Consider the following 14,014-nt stretch of genomic DNA (forward strand, 5'->3'; position numbering starts at 1 on the left):
GAGAGGGCTTGTTATTTATTATCGAAATTCCATTCATGTAAGACTAATCTAATGAATATTCTTAGAATTGAAATCGATAAGTAGGACTTCGCACCAGCGGGCCAGAGATCCACAATTAAAATTCACTTAAAAGGAAAAAAAGGCAAATTGTAATTTCAGAGGCTTACTTACCTTATCGGTCAGATTAAGGCCTGAGTGTCCTCTGGTGTACGTAGGAGTCATCTCCATTCTACTCGGTCCATAGCTGTGTGCCTTCAGTTTCGCACTCTGCGAGCGAAGGTTCCGCAGATCGTCCTCCACTTGGTCGACCTACCTAGCTCGCTGCGCACCACGTCTTCCTGTACCGGTTGGATGACTCTCGAGAATCATTTTAGTCGGGTTGCTATTCGACATCCTGATGACGTGACCCGGCCACCGTAGCCTCCCGATTTTCGCAGCGTGGACGATAGTTGGTTTTCTCAGCAGCTGATGCAGTTCATAGCTCATTCGCCTTCTCTAAGTCCCGTCTTCCACTCCGCCGTAGATGGTACGCAACACCTTCCGTTCGAAAACTCCAAGGGCGCGTTGGTCCTCTGCACGTAGGGTCCATGTTTCGTGCCCATAGAGAACTACCGGTCCAATCAGCGTTTTATAGATAGTTAACTTCGTGTTACGGCGAACTTTATTCGATCGTAGAGTTCTGCGGAGTCCAAAGTAAGCACGATTTCCTGCCACATTGCGCCTCTGAATTTCTCTGCTGGTGTCGTTGTCGTCGGTCACCAGTGAGCCCAAGTACACGAATTCTTCAATCGCCTCGATTTCATCACCGTCGATAGAAATTTGGGGTGGCGGGCGCGATGATTCCTCCCTGGAGCCCTTTGCCATCATGTACTTTGTCTTCGACACATTAATGACTACTATATCGAACTGGTTGCCGTTGCGCTTTATTTAATTTATTTAAATGGTTAAACATCAACAGGCTACGTATGAGCCCAAATGATGATACTTAATCCTAAATGTCCTAAATGTCCTAATGTTCTAAAATACATGGTCAAATCTACATAAAACATCAAACACAAAACAATAAAAAACACGGTTAATCTGGTCTAGAGAAAAACAAACTGAACATTCTGCGAAGAATGGTACGGGTTAGGTTAAAATCGAAAAGTGACGCGACCCTATTGAAAATTCTCTGCAGTCCGTTGACACCTCCAAACATGCTAAAGTTGGACCGATGTATTGGTAACCGTAACATATAGTTGTTCCTAAGAGCTCGTGGCTGAACGTTGAGGTTTATGCGTTCCAAAATGGCCGGGCAATCTATATTCCCCTGCAGGGCATCCGAGATAAGTAGTGCTCTAGCAGTATCTCTGCGAACCGTTAGTGGCTCCAGGTTTATAAGCTGGCATCGGCTCTCGTAGCTTGGTAGTCGGTACGGATCCGACCATGGTAACCGCCGCAGTGCATACCTTAAAAACCGTCGTTGCACAGACTCGATCCTTTGGACAGCATTGTTGTACTGGGGTGCCCAAACAACCGAGCAGTACTCTAATATAGAGCGAGAGAGAGCACAGTAGAGAGATTTTAGGCAGTAGATATCCGTGAACTCTTTGGTAATCCTGAAGATAAATCCAAGTATTCCGGAGGCTTTTCCGATAACGTAGTTGACGTGCTGTTTGAAGTAAAGCTCAGAATCCAGAATAACTCCCAGGTCCTTTATTTGGCTAACACGACCAATTTCAGTACCGTGCAAAAAATACTTATGCAGAATCGGACGTTTTTTATGTGAGTATGAAATTACAGAGCACTTAGACGGATTAACATCCATCCGATTTAGAGTACACCAATCAGCAAATGCAATCACCTGACGTTGAAGAGAATCGCAGTCTTCAAGCGAGCGAATTCGAAGGAACATTTTTAGATCGTCCGCATATGACAGTCGAGGCCCTTCGATCACCGAGTTAACATCATTGAAATAAATTAGAAAAATCAACGGTCCCAGGTGGCTGCCTTGTGGGATGCCGGACGTAGCAGCAAACGAACAAGATTGACAGTCGCCTATGACGACAGACAAACAGCGACCGGTGAGATACGATTGAAACCATTGCAAAAGGCTGCCATGTATTCCGAGCCTATCGAGTTTTGCAACAGCGATGCGGTGGTTCAGTTTATCGAAAGCGGCAGTCAAATCGGTGTAAATAGCATCTGTTTGAGCGTGTTCGGACAAAGTCTCGAAGATATAGGAGGTGAAACACAGCAAATTAGTGGTCGTTGAGCGGCCCGGCATGAATCCATGTTGATCGGTGCTGATGTACGGTTTGCAGTGAGCGAGTAAGTGTTCCATAATTACGATTTCAAACAATTTAGCAATGGCACAAAGCGAGGTAACACCACGATAGTTACTAACCTCGCGTCTATTTCCTTTTTTGTGAACTGGGAACATATGTGCGAGTTTCCAGCAGGATGGAAAAATGCCGGAAGAAACGGAAAGGCGAAAAACATGGAGCAGCGGTACCATGAGGCTATTGTTCTGTGCCTTTAAAATCGCCGACGGGGTTCCATCGGGTCCTGGATTGTGCGATGTTTTGAGCTTCAAAAGAGCTTTTGAAATCATATCCTCGTTAATTTCGACACTACTCAAAGTTTCGCCAAGGGGAGGAATATTACTAGCTGCTAGTGCGATGTGTTCATCACTCAACATCTCGTCGGTGTAAACGCTGGAAAACTTCTCGGAGAAAAGCTCGCAGATATCTTGTGGAGTACGAGCTACTTTATCGTTGAGCATCATTGACGACGGCAATCCAGCTTCGTGGCGCTGCTCATTCACAAATTGCCAAAACTGTTTCGGGCGATGCTTGAGCTTTCTTTGCATACTCCGCTGATACTGTAGAAAGCATCGTTTAGCAACTCGTTTGTATGCGTGATTGATCCTGATGTAATGATTACGAAGAAACAGTGAGCGGTGCTTCGAGAATCTTTTCAATGCCGCTCTCTTTTCAGATTTGAGCTGACGAAGCTCGCTGGTTTGCCATGGAACACGAGCCGTGTGGTGAACCTTCTTTGGGACGAATCTATCTATTACATACGCCAACACGTTTGAAAGAGTTTGAGCAGCGGCTTCAGCGTCCTCGGCGTCTAAAATACCGCTCCAGTCTATGCCAGACAGGAACTGACCTATACAACGGTGATCAGCCTTACGGAACTCATAGCGGACAGCATCGGGTATGACGACACAATCGTTTGGCAGCGTGGATCCGACAGTTAGCAATAAAGGTGGATGATGCAGTGTTGATTTTACTAAGGGAGCAGGTGCCTCGCACAGAGGAGGAGCTGTATCCCGCGCACTCACAAAGCAGAGGTCTAAGCTGCGGTTATTCTGGTTGGTGACATGATTGATTTGAGAGAGTGTCGCAGAGCTGTAGTTGTCCAGTAGGGTTGAAGCGTTGGAATGAATAGTGGAGTGGCTCACATCTGGATGGAGAAAACCATTGCGCCATTCCTTCCACGAGATACCAGAGAGATTGAAATCGCCTAACACGATTATTTCGTCGCTGGGTTTAGCCATTTCTAAGATGGAGAAGACCGACCGACAGTGGGTTTCGATGAGTGCTACGTCTTTTACGCGATCGGGTGGAATATATAGCGCGCACAGAAAAAGGTTTCGATCGCCAAGTTTGATCGACGTCCACACCTGTTCTAAGCAGATCCAAGCGGAGTTTTCAACTAAGGTCGCCCTAATCCGATTCGCTTGGCTTCACTCTTTAGTCGGATGTACGTTTCCGCCATCGTCTCAAATTTACGAGCAATAATATCAATATCATCGGCGAAACCAAGCAGCTGAACGGACTTCGTGAAAATCGTCCCACTCGTGTTTATCCCCGCTCTTCTTATTACACCCTCCAAAGCAATGTTGAACAGCAAGCACGAAAGACCATCACCTTGCCGTAACCCTCTGCGAGATTCGAAGGGACTCGAGAGTGTCCCTGATACTCGAACTACGCACATCACTCGATCCATCGTCGCCTTGATCAACCGTATCAGTTTATCCGGGAATCCGTATTCGTGCATAATCTGCCATAGCTGTTCTCGATCGATTGTATCATACGCCGATTTGAAATCGATGAACAAGTGATGTGTGGGCACGTTGTATTCGCGGCATTTCTGCAACACCTGGCGGATGGCGAACATCTGGTCCGTTGTAGCGCGTTCACCCATAAATCCAGCCTGATATTGCCCCACGAACTCTCTTGCAATCGGTGATAGACGGCGGCATAAAATTTGAGAGAGTATCTTGTAGGCAGCGCTCAGTAGTGTGATCGCGCGGTAGTTCCCGCAATCCAACTTGTCGCCCTTTTTGTAGATGGGACACACGATACCTTCCATCCATTCCTCCGGTAATACTTCCTCCTCCCAAATCTTGGTAATGACCCAGTGTAGTGCTCTCACCACACGCTAACGCCGCTCAGCACTAAAGTGCATAATTTCCAGACTACACCAAAAATGTGTAACCCTTGCACATTTACAAAATCAGCTCCAGTGTCCGCAAAATTGTTAACATCGCAAAAATTTTTGTACGCCAATCTAGGTAGGATTACAAGTGACCTTGGAAAACAAAAAAAAATCAACATTTCGCATCTAGAAGAGTGTACGAGCTGATTTTTGAGAATGTGTAACTGCTACACATTTTTGTGTGGTCTGGAAATTATGCACTTATGAGTAGGTCTTACACATTTTAGTGCTGAGCAGTTTTAGCGTGCAGTGCTTCTCCACCGTGTTTTAGAAGCTCGCTTGGTAGTTGATCTGCTCCAGCGGCTTTGTTGTTTTTCAACCGGCCAACCTCCTCCTCAATCTCTTGGAGGTTAGGGGCCGGAAGTCTTTCGTCCTGTGCACATACTCCTAGATCGGTTACCACGCCACCTTCGGTACTTGCAACGTCGCCATTGAGGTGCTCATCGTAATGCTGCCGCCACCTCTCGACCACCTCGCTCGCTCGTGAGAATATTCCCGTGATTATCTCGGCACATGTCGGCTTGTGGCACGAAGCCTCTGTGCGAGCAGTTCAGCTTCTCGTAGAACTTTCGTGTGTCCTTAGCGCGATCTCGTTCTTCCTGCTGGCGCTTCTGCCTCCGGAAGACTGAATTCTGACTTCCGCGCCTGTTTGTAACGTGCCTTATTCGCTCTCGTACGGTGTGGCAGCATTCTCGCCCATGCTGCATTCTTCTCGTTTTTCAACTGTTCACATTCGCCGTCGTACCAGTCGTTTCTGTGATTCGGAGTCGCGAAGCCTAGTGCTGTAGCCGAGGTACTACCTATGGCGGATCGGATGTCCCTCCAGCCATCCTCAAGTGTAGCTGCGCCAAGCTGCTCTTCCGTTGGTAGGGCCACTGCTAACTGCTGCACGTAGTCTTGAGCCACTTCTACGTTACGCAGCTGCTCGATGTTGAGTCGCGGCGTTCGACTTCGACGCGTGGTGATAACTGTCGATAGTTTTGAGCGCATGCATACAGCTACTAAGTAGTGATCCGAATCTATATTCGCACTGCGGTATGTGCGGACATTGATTATATCCGAGAAGAATTTACCGTCGATTGAAACGTGGTCGATTGGGTTTTCTGTTTGATCACAGATAACAGATGTTTATGCTAGTACATATTTTTCGCAGAATCCTGTGTAAATGTTCAAAACGATATACGTTGGCTCACTACCGCCATCTACTCAACTGATTGCGACATTACATCTAACTTGAATGCAAAAATAGTTCAAAGTTCCACTTTCATTCAAGATCGAATACAAACTTGAATGTAAAATTGCGTAGTGCATGCAATCTTGAAAGCGATCACTGACTATCGATCACTGCGCCATCTCTAAATGATTGCCACATGAGTTTCAGCTGCTCGTTACATACAAAATGGCTGTTGAGCATTTTTACACACATTGACAATATAAGCATAACCCAAGTAACAATTATACTTTTGTGGCAATCCTGAAGTAATTTCTAAGATAGAATCATAAAACTTAGCAATAAAGCTCTTTGTTCTGCAAATCTGAGATAAAATAGGTATAAAACATCCATAAGACTAATCTGGCCCACTCTTCAGGAGATCTTCAAAGCTGCTTTTGAAGACTGCTTTGAAACTAGTTGTATTTATGTACATGCGCCGATGATTGATTATAAGAACTCCATGAAACTTTAACAAGAATATCTTGAGGCATGTTGATCTTTTAGCTGTCTTTCTCAAAAGTGTCAACAGTGCATAATAAATGAAATCTTTTACCTCAGCATTATGCAGATGCAAACAAGTTTTGTTTCATGGATGAAATATTAATTGAACTGCGAATTAATTTTCATCAAATTGAAATGGCTAAAACATTTAAATTGCCTGACAGATCATTGATGACAGGTAATCGAAATTTTCCGTGCCATACCCACTTTTTTGTTGATATGCCACCCAAAACATACGAAAATTACAAAGCGCCTCAAAAATAATATCAATCATTAATATACGAAGACATAAATTTCCTTTAAAAACAAAAGGCTACGCCACTTTTTCAATTCTTTCTAAGCATGGCTGCCGTTCCAAGCGAACAAAACTTATGCAGCCGCCATCAATTGTTATTTCCTTTAATCCAAACCCCCTCAAAACAATGATGGAACCAAGTCACCTTGCATGAACGCTACAGCCTTTATTGAAGATTGTTTTTACTAGTTATGATCTTAAGGCAGATTTGTTCGTCTTAAATGAAACTTATTCGTTTTATACAAGAGTAACAGTCTTTGACAATTGTTTGTTTACGTTTTCGATGCTAGAAAGTTGTCTCTGTACATTTCGCGGTGTTTCGCGTGAAGATGTGCCAATTCTATTTTGTTTCCCTGTATTATTGCTATTAATAATGAAGTGCAACTTACTACAATTACACTATTTGGCATGAGCTTGAGTAGAGCCACAGTAAGTACCCATTTCGTTTTCGATTCGCATAGCTATGGCCTGTGTGAGAAACTGGTTGAAGGCAGGACGACAGCAGCCAACTACTCGCATTTTTGATTGGCCGTAAAATTATTATTTCGTTGACATGATTACTTTTTAGCACAAGAATGGCTAAATTATCAGTGAGCAAACATGTTTATGTGTTTATATTTGCATGAGAACGCGGTTTTTCAACCAAATTGTTACATTCATTATTTGGATTGAAAAATAATTCCTTGTCTTATCATTATTTCGCATAGTTCTTGTTCCAGAGTAATGGCTCTAGCTCAAGAATAGAAGGCTTCAAGAAGTTTTTAAAGGAGGATTAGCCAGATGAAATGCACTTGAATAAACGAAGCATAAACTTTTAATAAAATATGTTGATGTTATGTGTTGAAAATAACCTCAGATACGCCTTAAAACTTATTATAAGATTTAATGCTCTTGTAAATTCAGTTGTTTTATGCGCGAATTTCAAAATTAACTTGAAGGCAACTTAAAAACCGCAAACGAACGAAGATTGTTTTCTCTTGATAAAAACAACTATAAATGTTCCATGAATTGGTCATGCTGTGATAAAGCTCCCATAAAAATAATCAAATCTAAAAGGAATTGAAATTGTTACTTGGGAAACGTCTGTTATCTGTGGTTTGATGGTCGGGTGATCTCCAGGTGGCTTTGTGGATATCTTTGCGGGGGAAGAAGGTGCTTCGGACTACCATACCATGGGAGGCTGCAAAGTTTACGCTTCGCTGGCCGTTATCATTCGATACGGCGTGCAGGCTGTTTCGCCCGATTACCGGTCTGTACATTTCCTCCCTTCCTACTTGCGCGTTCATGTCGCCGACAACGATTTTCACGTCACGCGGCGAGCAACCATCGTATGTTTGCTCTAACTGCGCGTAGAACGCTTCTTTCTCGTCATCAGGTCTCCCTTCGTGTGGGCAGTGGACGTTGATGATGCTGTAGTTGAAGAAACGGCCCTTAACTCTTAACATGCACATCCTTGCGTTGATCGGCTGCCACCCGATCACACGTTGTCGCATCTTGCCCAACACTATAAATCCTGTTCCCAGTTCATTGGTGGTGCCACAGCTTTGGTAGAAGGTAGCCGCTCGATGCCAGCTTTTTCACACTTTCTGTCCAGTCCTACAAAGTTCCTGCAACGCCACGATGTCGAAGTTGCGGGGATTTAGTTCGTCGTAAATTATCCTGTTACATCCTGCGAAACCTAGTGACTTGCAATTCCATGTTCGAAGTTGCCAATCGTAGTCCTTATTTCGTCGCGTGGGTCTTTGCCGATTGTATCGAGTCGTATTTTCTCGTATGTTATTCGCAATGGGGATTTTTACGGGTGGCTTATTGGGCCTACGCCAACACTCCTGTCTCGCCGGAAGGCCATCGCGCCAGTTATGTTTAACGTCCCACCCAACACTGGGACGACCACGCTGATGGGGCTACCACCTTGGATCTAGCTGGGCGTGGTGCAGCGTTTCTTATTCAGCCGCTGGATGCCAGAACAGACGCTGTTTGAGCCGCACCTCCTTGGTGAACAGATGCTCGGGTCGTACCTCCTCAATCTAGCTGAAGTCAGAAGGACCACAGTGCCCAGGCTGCACTACCAGCTAAGCACACAACACTTAGCAGGCGGTCTTTGTCATCGTTTGACCCGTGGAAACATGAGGTAGGAACTTGTGAGGACCAGAGCTATGTTGGACGCTCTCCTTATCGACTCACCGTTTTGCAGCCCAGGACATCCTGTCTACCATAATTCCAATGCATTGATATAGGCCGTGTTGGGGGCCTGGTTTGAACCGTTTGAACGGATCTTGATGGTAGCCGTGTTCACGAAATCTGCTATTGCAGCTTCCGACTTCTTCTTGTGGAATACACGACGGTGTATGATTGTCGATCCTCCTTCCTCGGAAATGGCAGCCGTTCATTCCCAACAAACAATTTAGCTGTACAAGAGTGGAACAAACCACTTTGAAGCAAACTTTAGCTGAAGAAACTGTTATACAGCTAGTTCTGTTTCTTGGGTTGTCCACTGCTTAATACCCCGGACAGACATGTGATACGAGTGTGATTCCTGTACAACGGTACGCAGTGTCAAGAAAATTTTAGCAAGACTGACTTGAACTGAGAGAATTTTCAGTATGGCACTCATTTCAAGCGCAATTGTACAGTGATTCTTGTATCACATGTGTGTCATAAGTATAAAGGCAAGACAGATACAGCGAGAGTAACTCTGTTATCGAAGTGTTGCTCAAAATTCCTCTGGATAGTTCTGGATTACTCTGGTTTTCCAGTGAAAAATTGAGCAGTCTTGCCCGATTTCCCGCTTTGTAGACACGTTTCTGAATGGATTCAAACAAAAAGAGTTACTCACGATTGCTCAGAGTTGCTCCAGATTTTACATTGTCTTGCCTCTAGTCCACTGCATTCTTTATGATTGCTTACGCAAACGAATTCTGAACTTTTGACGAGTTTGGCCAATATATACCGCAGGGCAGTCTTGGCACGAGATTTCATATATTTCAGATTTTTCCTCAGCTGCCACTCTGTTCTTAAGGATGCACAAGTGGTTTTTCAGGGTCTTTCAGGGTGTTTCCTCTTTTGTATACTACGCAAAAACCGTAGCTTTTCAGGACAGCTTGAACTGGGTTCGTCAATTTAGGGTAAAACGGAAGGCTTATTCATCTTCTGGGTTTCTTCTTTCTCCGAACGAAGAGTTGTTGCATTCAGTCTGTGCTTTTTTCTTTGGTGTTTACGAAGAGTTTTGTTCTCGAACTCCTTTCTATATCCGCCATGAGTTATGAGTTCATATCCCTCTCCGCTACGGAATCGTCCTTCTACAATGGAATACTGAAGAGTCGATGAACTATAGAATGGAATGCTGCTTGTTTTTGGGACTAGCTTACCGCAATCTCAATGTACACAGTTCGAGAGCTCTCAACTTTAGTAAGGTCAATAACGGCGCCGGCCACGTCCTTACGGTCATCGAGAATGGGAAGGAATGTTAGTAAGATAAACGTTGTTATAGAGACCGAGAATCGCTAGATCTCCACGTTTGTTTCAGGAAGGAAATTTTGTTAGTAGGGTAGAGTACATTGATCTAGGAGTCACCTATGGTTGGTGATGTGATTTGACAATGTGACAATATAAACCGCCGCGGACAATCGACTATTTTCCACGTGAAAACAAACGAAAATCCTTTCGCGCGTCGCCACCATGGGCGAAACTACGGATTTTTGTCAGGGGGTGCCCTACAAACAAATATTGATTATTTAGCCACAAATTTTGTCGTTTTAGCATACTCACCATAACACGGCTTAGATTTAACACCGATCTGGGTGTGTTTTCGCTCCATGTCATTACTATTTGTCACCGATGTCGTGGTAATCATTCGGTTGAGCGCGGGAACATCGGTGCCGTACACTAAAATTGACAGACTCCTTATTTTAATGGAAGCGAGAGCAATGCAAAAGAGTTCGTTCATAAACAACGTAGATTCTTAGCGAGGGGGCTACACTTGGTACAAATGGCCATCCTGCAATCCAAGTGAGTACATACATGGCATTTCGGAACATCAACAATTCCTCAAGTTGATTTTGTCTAACAAAATTTACAATGTACACCTACATTTCCATCCTTAACACACTAGAAATTCTTCGTCAGCGGATGCTCGAAGAAGTACTCCTTCTGCTTGTACAAATACCGCGAAAGAGACAAATAATTCGCATCCGTGGTAATGAACTGTCCCTGTTCGAGCTGCTTGGCCAACACCCGAACCTTCTCGTGGCCCTCATGGCAGAACGTGTTGGCCAGGTAGATCTCCTGCTCGGCATGGCGCAACCCTATGCAGTACGCCCGGGAAGCACGGGTCGCCGTCGCCAGCATGGCATAGATCAGCACCGCCATGTCGGCCACCCGGATCAGTTCGATGTGGCGGCCGACCACCTCGCTACCGTGCCGCGACAGGACACACTCCGTGGCCAATCGCAACCGCTGGATGGAGAACTCGATCCAGTGGGCGGCCGGATCCAACGAGGGATGTAAAAAGTGCTCCAGATTCACGAACTGCTTCGGGCTGTCGATGGTGTTCTTTTCGAACATTTTCGATATCACGTGCGACGGGTTCATGGCCGGATTGCGGTCCTTGCGGATCGTTTCGTGCGTTGCCATCTGAAGAGAGATGAGAGAATGAGAGATACGTATAGCAATAGCACAGTTTCGAACCTACCCCAGCGTGCTGCAGACCACTCAGGGCAACGAAGAACTTAACGGAATCAATGGTTTCGCTTTGGCCGAAGAACTGTACCGAGTTGCGGAAAAGTGCTTCCAGAGGATGTCCCTTGGTGAGAGCCTGAGGGCCAACGAACCGCAGCGGCTGGATGGCCATCTCCATCAACTTTTCTGCGGTGAAAGCCTTCGTGATGGCCGCTTCCATATCTGCGTCTTGCCCGACGAAGTCGTCTAGCAAACCGGTCGTCAGGTAGATCATGCTCTCGGCGGCATAGATGGAGCATGCCGATTTGGCCAGTTCTTCGCCAACGTTTTCAATGTCCCTGGGAAGAGATAAACCCTGTTTTAAAATTGAAACTTGCACACCGTGTAGTATTCACTCTTACATGATGTGACCTCCGCCAGTTTTTGTTTCGATGCAGTGCTTGATAAGGCTACTTAGGAACTGCTTCATAAGCTGGACTCCCAACACGCTGGTTTGAACACGTGTGGATTTCAGTAGTTCTCCCAATACCTCAGCCCCACTACCTTCGGTTCCTACAATGTTTTCTGTAAAGTAATATAAAATCAGAAACCCCTCCAAAATCTCAAGAAACTTCTTCGAAACAATAGCCCTGACTTCTAACAACTTACCACTTCCCACTTCGACGTTCTCGAAGCTCACCGTCACCTGTTTCACGTCCTCCAGTCCGAACGTTTCCGTGGCTTCGGTCTTCTTGATACCCTTCGCTTGGGCATCCACCAGGAACGCCGTTATGGTGGTGTCCTGAGCATTCATCTGTTCCATGGCCTTCGTCGACGCCAGCACCAGCAGATATCCGGCCTTGTCCCCATTAATCACAAACGACTTGGTCCCGTTTAGCAGCCACTGATTACGATCCGCATCCTGCGAGGCAATGGTGCTGAACATCGTCCCACAGGGAGCTTCCTCTTCGAACAGGGCACTGGCGACTGTCGAGTTCCCACTGCTCAACGCTTCCAGACAGCTGTCCTTCAGTCGATCCGAACCAAACCGGTTCAGCAACTGAACGATGGCGTTGTGCTGGCCGGCGATCAACCCGGTTGCAAAATCCTTCGACCCAACCAGTTCGTTAAAATAGGCCAGCTCGGTCTCGATAAGCTGCTTTCCGCCGTGGTTCAACGGAGACTGCAGACCGAACACCCCGGCTTGCCGCAGTTTCTCCGCTAGGCTCTCTTTAGATTCACCGCTTTTCACGACCGCCTCCAAGGTGTCCCGCTCGGCGACCACCCGCGATTGCTCGTCCCGATTGAGCGATTCCGGATACACCAGCAAATCGGTGTCCACCACTCCGATGAACATGTTTTTCATAAAGGGAGCGCGCTTCTCCAGCCTGTGGTGGCTCGGTTTGGTGCTGATCTTGATGCCACCCGAGTCGAACTCATCGTCCGGTTGTTTCTCCGACGGCACTGAAGAGGATTTCCAACGAGAGGATACCGCTGGGAACAGGGTACGGTTGCGCGCAAGTCGTGCCACTAAACTGTGCCTCGGAATGGATAACATTGCAGGTGGAATAAATGCGAAAAATTGATCGGATTTCACAAATTATCACGGCAAAATGTTACTCAATCACTATCTGAACACCGATAACAACAAATCGCTGTCAAAATACGCAAGCACGCTTGCGACGCACATGGATGCTCAAAAGATTTGGTACCCGCGGAAGGGATAGGAAACCACATAATTTTGTGTGCGTCTCGCATAGTTTTTAAAAAGGATATCAGCTGTGTCAGCTCTCAGACTCATATCTCCGGAAATTCATTGTAGGTATGTTTGAGATTTCAAGTATCAGCATGGCTCAAAAATGAAAAACAAATTACATACGGGTACTTTTAAATTAAATAAGAAAAGCCCTGAAATTAAATACAAAACCCATACTTTTCTGAATATTCGTTACCACCGTTACCGAGTCAAGTCAAACGGCAGCGAAAATTTAAAGTGAAAAAAGTCGACTTTTTAAGGCTCCCCCAAACCAAGGCGACTTTTCCGGCGACACGATTTTTTATCGCCGCGATTTTTCTCAACGACTACAGCGATAAATGCGTCGCATCAACCATCTACACCAACGCGAAAACTAGTCACAAACAAAACTTAGTCGCCCCGAATAGAAATACACTAGAACTTCAATGGCGCTGTGGTCACTTTTCTCAATAAACTATTTTATTAGTTTTAATTGCAATAATTGACTATTTTTAAGTGTCCATCTTGTAGAGGATCTTTTGTTTTGGTAAACAAAATTTATTTGACACTTCTAGTACCGCTACTGACGATGTAAGGGCGTGGCAAACTAGATGTTAGTCACACGAACAGCCGCGACATTAGACTTCTGTGGCTAGTTATTCTATTTCGCCCCGCGACAGCGACGAAAACTGTGCATGCAGCGACCAGCGCCGCGACACACCGGCGACAAGTACAAAAATCGCTGCACTGTCGCTTGTCGCCTGCGACGACGTCGTCGCAGTGTGGAAGGTCCCCTCCAAATCAGTGCGCAGCGATTTCGCGACAAAAACATAGCGACAAAAAATCGTGTCGCTGGAAAAGAGTCGCGTCGATTTGGGGGAGCCTTTAAAGTTCTACGAATAATTTTACAAAATGCAGTGGAATCTTAGTGCAGATATAGTTTCGTAGTGGATAAAATCACTTGTGTGAAGCGAAATCAGCAGAACAGGAGTCCGCAGTTCCCGAATCCGTAAATTTATCGCAGGTGAGTCTTTTGGGTTATGTATAGTGAATGTGGGGGTGAAATAAATGGGCATCCTGGGCGTTTTTTATCGTTTCCAGTGGAAATTTTCAGGCGTACAGTCAA

The 14,014-nt window shown here is 45.6% G+C and overlaps 1 protein-coding gene across 1 annotated transcript; it reads right to left on the minus strand.

Moving 5' to 3' along the window:
* Window positions 1-10,549: 10,549 nt before the first annotated feature.
* LOC109416909 (complex I assembly factor ACAD9, mitochondrial) lies at window positions 10,550-12,810 on the minus strand. The gene is made up of 4 exons (XM_019691029.3): window positions 11,823-12,810; window positions 11,576-11,738; window positions 11,188-11,512; window positions 10,550-11,129 (listed from the first exon to the last, which is right to left on the minus strand). Exons 1-4 carry the CDS (start codon window positions 12,709-12,711, stop codon window positions 10,605-10,607), a joined length of 1,902 nt encoding a protein of 633 aa, XP_019546574.3. The 5' UTR covers window positions 12,712-12,810; the 3' UTR covers window positions 10,550-10,604.
* Between the last annotated feature and the right edge of the window lie 1,204 nt (window positions 12,811-14,014).

This window comes from Aedes albopictus, chromosome 1 (genome assembly GCF_035046485.1).
Source record: "Aedes albopictus strain Foshan chromosome 1, AalbF5, whole genome shotgun sequence".
NCBI lineage: Eukaryota > Metazoa > Arthropoda > Insecta > Diptera > Culicidae > Aedes > Aedes albopictus.